General features: G+C 47.2%; 2 protein-coding genes across 2 annotated transcripts in view; one reads left to right on the plus strand and one right to left on the minus strand.

The window, feature by feature from the left end:
• Positions 1 to 1,923, minus strand: part of mettl23 (methyltransferase like 23) — a 4,599-nt gene extending 2,676 nt beyond the window's left edge. The window contains exons 1-3 of the mRNA XM_025002763.2: positions 1,091 to 1,923; positions 486 to 590; positions 169 to 406 (exon numbers count right to left, since the gene is read on the minus strand). Of these exons, the coding sequence (XP_024858531.1) occupies positions 169 to 406; positions 486 to 590; positions 1,091 to 1,189 (442 nt within the window). The 5' untranslated portion in view covers positions 1,190 to 1,923. The remainder of the gene's footprint in view (positions 1 to 168; positions 407 to 485; positions 591 to 1,090) is intronic.
• Positions 1,924 to 2,095: 172 nt separating this feature from the next.
• Positions 2,096 to 5,363, plus strand: part of jmjd6 (jumonji domain containing 6, arginine demethylase and lysine hydroxylase) — a 13,172-nt gene continuing 9,904 nt past the window's right edge. The window contains exons 1-5 of the mRNA XM_017440951.3: positions 2,096 to 2,483; positions 3,071 to 3,459; positions 3,541 to 3,827; positions 4,701 to 4,836; positions 4,919 to 5,057. Coding sequence (XP_017296440.1) covers positions 2,355 to 2,483; positions 3,071 to 3,459; positions 3,541 to 3,827; positions 4,701 to 4,836; positions 4,919 to 5,057 — 1,080 coding nt within the window. The 5' untranslated portion in view covers positions 2,096 to 2,354. The remainder of the gene's footprint in view (positions 2,484 to 3,070; positions 3,460 to 3,540; positions 3,828 to 4,700; positions 4,837 to 4,918; positions 5,058 to 5,363) is intronic.

Consider the following 5,363-nt stretch of genomic DNA (forward strand, 5'->3'; position numbering starts at 1 on the left):
TGGAGCTCTAAACCCGGTCCTGTTTGGACTCTAAACCCGGTCCTGTTTGGACTCTAAACCCGGTCCTGATGGAGCTCTAAACCCGGTCCTGTTTGGACTCTAAACCCGGTCCTGATGGAGCTCTAAACCCGGTTCTGATGAGCTGTAAATACTCAGACAGAAACTGACCCTCTGGATCGTAGAAGACGTCTGATCCGAGGACGACGTCCAGCTTCGGGAGCAGGATGAGGTCCGGGGACACGTCCCCCCAGGTGAGTCCCAGCACGGAGACGTTCTGCAGCCCGTTCGCCTCGCAGCTTCTCCTGCAGTTCTCCAGACACCGAGGTTTGTCTGAGCTGTCGGACAGGATCACCTGCGCGCCGAGGAGCGCCGCCATCACACCTGGCAGACTCACACCTGCACCGAGCTGAGGACAGAACAGGGTTCTCAAACACTGGACTCTGGGACACCGGGACACCGAAACCTGAATGTGTTCGGGTTTTCACCTCCAGCACCGTCCTGCCTTTCAGCTCGGCTCTGTGGGTCCACAGATACTGGGCCAGAACCACGGCACAGGGCCACACGTGCATCCCGTGCTGCGGGTCCAGAACCTGAGGAGAGGATCCGGGTCACAACCGTTTGATCCAGAACCAAAGACCCAAAACACAGAGCCGCTCGCAGCACGTTAGCACAAAACATAAAACACTTTTCCAAAAGAAATCTTTACTTTTCTACTTTTATATAAACGTTTTTAATAAAAGAAGTCAAAGTCAAACACTCGTTTTAAATCCAGGAATAATAAAAGACGAAAAGTCTAACAAACAACAAACAGCTAACTTATAAATAAATATATCTGCTTCATTAATCAGCTTTACATTCATTAAATGTGATCATTGGTAAAAAAAAATAATAAATATAAATTTGACAAGGTGCTTCCGCAGAGTTGGCTGAAGGACCTTAATGTATGATTTAAAACCTCAATTTGTTGTTTGAGCAAAAAGAAAAAGTAAACAAACATCTTTCACTGAAGTTCTGCTGTTTTCAAGTAATGATTTATAAAACAGGTGAAAGGGAGTTTTATTTGTTATTAACAGGTAAAGGTGAAACAGACCTCAGGTATGGAGACAGAAAGCTTCTCCTGTCTGGTTTTATCTTCAAACTTGAAAACTTTGTCAGCTACACCCGGAGGTCCGGCTCCACTCCGCTCCATTCTCCAAGTTAGCACAAGCTAACAGCTGCTAACACAAGCTAACGGGTGCTAACAGATGCTAACAGGTGCTAACAGGTGCTAACACAAGCTAATTACGTCACCTGCTGTTTCTGTTACTCTTCGGTATTAAATGCGGCGACTTTCATTCAAATATTTAAATGGTATTCGCGATATTATTTTTCAGTGACAGCTATGCTTTTTCTTCTTCTTCTATGGTAAGCAAAACAAAACAGACGTAGACGTAGATTAAATAGACGCGGAAAAGCTACTTGTTCGAGGGATCGCCGCCATATTGGGGAGGGAACCTAATCAGACCCGTCAGAAGATCAGGAGAGAAATAAACCTTTCAGGATGAATTTATACTGTATTTATATATTAGTTAAACTGATATAAATATCTTGTTTATTTTTTTTCTTTTAATGGTCTGTTTTTCTACAACTACAGTACTTTTTTTTCTAAACATTTTAAATATCAAAAAGATTAACAAAAATAAAATCAATCATGCACTCAAAATTTGCTATTTTTTTGTTTACAGTTGCACTTTGTAGATATAAAGAACTTTGATTACAAGGGTTTACTTATGAGCCCAACTGAAAAAAAAAGAAATTTAAGTGTAATGTTTACTGTTTAAACAATAAAGACGATAAAGACCAAACAGATAATTTTGCATCACATAGATAAAAAACACCCAAAATAAAAAAAATAACTACATACGCGTTCTGTAAAATGTAAACCCTGGTCTAAACTCCCAATATGACGGGATGGGGTCACGAGCATACGCTGTTTACTTATTCTGAGCTCAAGTAACCAATCACATCAACGAACGGAAAGATCCGCTGTGACCTAATCAGCGTTTAGCTTTTTGTTGCAATTGAAGCCAATCAGCTTCCAGTAGCGTCATAAGGGGCGGGTCTTATTGCGTAATCAGTTGCAAAAGCATTGTGTCCACCGCTGTTAGCAGTTTGCTAAAGTTTACAGAGCAGCAGAAAATTTGAAGCTGTGTTTATATCTGTAGATATAAATTTGAGGAGGTTTTAAAGGCACTACTCAGCGTGTGTTATTTGGTATGAGAGTGTAGGAAGGAGGGTCTCTGTGCTGGCTGGTGAATGTAGCCCCGGGTTAGCTCGATAGCTAATCAGCGCTAACAAACACGCAGGAGGAAGAAATGAACCATAAAAGTAAGAAGAGAATAAAAGAGGCAAAAAGGAGCGCCAGGCCCGAGCTGAAGGATTCATTAGACTGGATAAAACACGATTATTATGAGACTTTCGACCTGTCACACCGCACCGTGAAGGTAACTGTCAGTCCCTCTAACTAACAGGTTAGCCCCGGCTAGCAGGGGTTAGCCGATGCTAACAGAGTGCAGCTGGTCACGTCGTCAATGAAGGCGCTGCTGCTGTTACAGCACTTTCTGAGTATTAAACACAAACAAAACATGAATTATTTGGGATTTATACAGTCAGAACCACAGTTTTATACACATTTTCTGTTCTAAGTCTGACTTTTGTTTTCTGTGAAGTTTTACTCTGAAACTTGACCCTAAATATTGAACATTAAGATCAGATCATGACTCATAATACTACAGGAATTTAATGTTAGGATTCAGCTTTTAAGTACAACATTAATTTACTGCAAACATGCATTATTTTATAATCTTTAAGCCTTAAAAAGAAACAAGAAATAATTAAACACCATCTACTCTTAAAGTCTGAAGACGTTGAGTTTCATCAGAACAACGTCAGTCCAGCAGCTGAGAAGATCCTGGATGGGTTTTCTGTGGTTCTGAGCCCGGTTCCTACAGAACACCTGCGGTTATCCCGTCAGAGAACGATTGAACATCTGCTGCTGAAACGTCCTCAGTGTTGGTGTCCTCTGTTCCAGGACAACGTGGAGCGTGTGGACGCCCTCCGTCTCGCTCCAGAAGAGTTCATCCAGCGCTTCGAGCGGCCCTACAAACCCGTCGTCCTGCTGAACTGTCAGGACAGCTGGCCCGCCCGGGACAAATGGACCTTGGAGCGCCTCAAACGCAAATACCGCAACCAGAAGTTCAAGTGTGGGGAGGACAACGACGGCTACTCTGTGAAGATGAAGATGAAGTACTACGTGGAATACCTGGAGTCCACCAAAGACGACAGCCCGCTCTACATCTTCGACAGCAGCTACGGCGAGCACGCCAAGCGCCGCAAGCTGCTGGAGGACTACGAGGTGCCCACGTTCTTCAGGGATGACCTGTTCCAGTTTGCAGGGGAGAAACGCCGCCCACCTTACAGGTGGGCTTTGAACGCCTCGCAGCGTCCTGCTCCTCCTGTCCAGCCTGGCTTTCTGTAACCTGATGTTTATTTGTCTCTCAGATGGTTTGTGATGGGCCCGGCCCGCTCCGGCACCGGCATCCACATCGACCCGCTGGGAACCAGTGCCTGGAACGCCCTGGTCCAGGGCCACAAGAGGTGGTGCCTGTTCCCCACCAACACGCCGCGGGAGCTGATCAAAGTGACCCGAGAGGACGGGGGGAACCAGCAGGACGAGGCTATCACCTGGTTCAGCGTCATCTACCCCCGAACGCAGCAGCCCACCTGGCCTCAGGAGTTCCGACCCCTGGAGATCCTGCAGAGACCCGGAGAGACGGTCTTTGTTCCCGGTGAGTGGAGGCGCTGCAGGTTACTGAGAACGTCCAGAGGACAACATCTGTCCACACTTTGGACGTCTGATTTTTATAATGGTCAGGAAACGTTTTATTCTAATATCTGAATAAACAGAAGAATATTCTGATCTGATTTGACTGAAATGATCTGATGTCTTCCTGAGACGCTCCGTCCCTCTGTCCCTGTGTCCCTCTGTCTCTGCGTCCCTCCACCCCACTGTCCCTCCACCCCACTGTCTCTCCACCCTCCGTCCCTCCACCCCTCTGTCCCTCTGTCCCTGCGTCCCTCGTCTCTCCTCCACTGAAAGAGTCAACCTAACTTTAGTTTGTTGCTGCGGCGCCCCCTGCTGGTCAGACTGATGAACCACAGCGTCACTTCCTGTTTACCTGAGCACACCTGAGCCTTTTTAACCTCACATTTTGTTTCACTGGTTTCTGCTTTTAAAATGAGACCTTTTTTTATAAAAGTAAAATTATTCTCTAATAATCAGTAAAGAAATGAACAGATGGTTCTGATTCCTCAAACCTTGAGTCGTGTAAATTCTCTGCGGCCCGGCAGAACCCTACATGTGTTCTGGTTCTGTGACCCATTTTCACCTAAAGCCATCGGAGCCGATGAGGTCGGATTAAACCCCCAGCTGCTCCCGTGGCGCAGCTCCAGGAATTAGACCCTGACCATCTGTAGCGCCGAGACGACAACCTGTCGGGTGGTTCTGAAGACAAACCGATGGGTCAACAGAACCGGACCTCAGTAGTTCTTCAGGTTTAGACTCAGAACCGGTTTTGTTCTGAAGAACGTGTGAGTCGAAGCGGTTCTGGTCGGTTCTGTCTCTGGTTCTGGTCAAGCAGCTGCCTGTGGTTGTCTTCCAGGCGGATGGTGGCACGTCGTCCTCAACTTGGACACAACGATCGCCATCACTCAGAACTTCGCCAGCACCACGAACTTCCCCATCGTTTGGCACAAGACGGTCCGAGGACGACCCAAACTGTCCAGGAAGTGGTACCGGTACGCATTCCTTTGTTTGTCTCCTTTTAACGGATCAGAAACACGTTCTGACCCGTTTGATCTCTTGGTTCTGTTGTTTCAGGATCTTGAAGCAGGAACGGCCGGACCTGGCGGCGCTGGCGGACAGAGTGGACCTGCAGGAGTCCACCGGCATCGCTTCGGACAGCTCCAGCGACTCTTCGTCCTCGTCTTCATCCAGCTCGTCCGACTCCAACTCCGACGTGAGTCAACCATGGGAGCAGGGAGAGTTTTGTCCTTTTTGTGCTTTGACGGCACCCATAGGACAGGGTGGGGTCTAATTCCTGGAGCCTCCTCATTGTTGATGTCTCTGTCCTAAAGGGTCAGAGGTCAGAGGTGAAGCCCCGCCCCTTTCTCTGCCTCTGATTGGCTCTGGACTTGATGTTCTTTCACCAGCTGTAACTCGAGTGTTTCCTGTCAGAATCAGGTCCGCCTGTAACTCGAGTGTTTCCTGTCAGAATCAGGTCCGCCTGTAACTCGAGTGTTTCCTGTCAGAATCAGGTCCGCCT

Source organism: Kryptolebias marmoratus, linkage group LG12, assembly GCF_001649575.2.
Source record: "Kryptolebias marmoratus isolate JLee-2015 linkage group LG12, ASM164957v2, whole genome shotgun sequence".
NCBI classification, from domain to species: domain Eukaryota; kingdom Metazoa; phylum Chordata; class Actinopteri; order Cyprinodontiformes; family Rivulidae; genus Kryptolebias; species Kryptolebias marmoratus.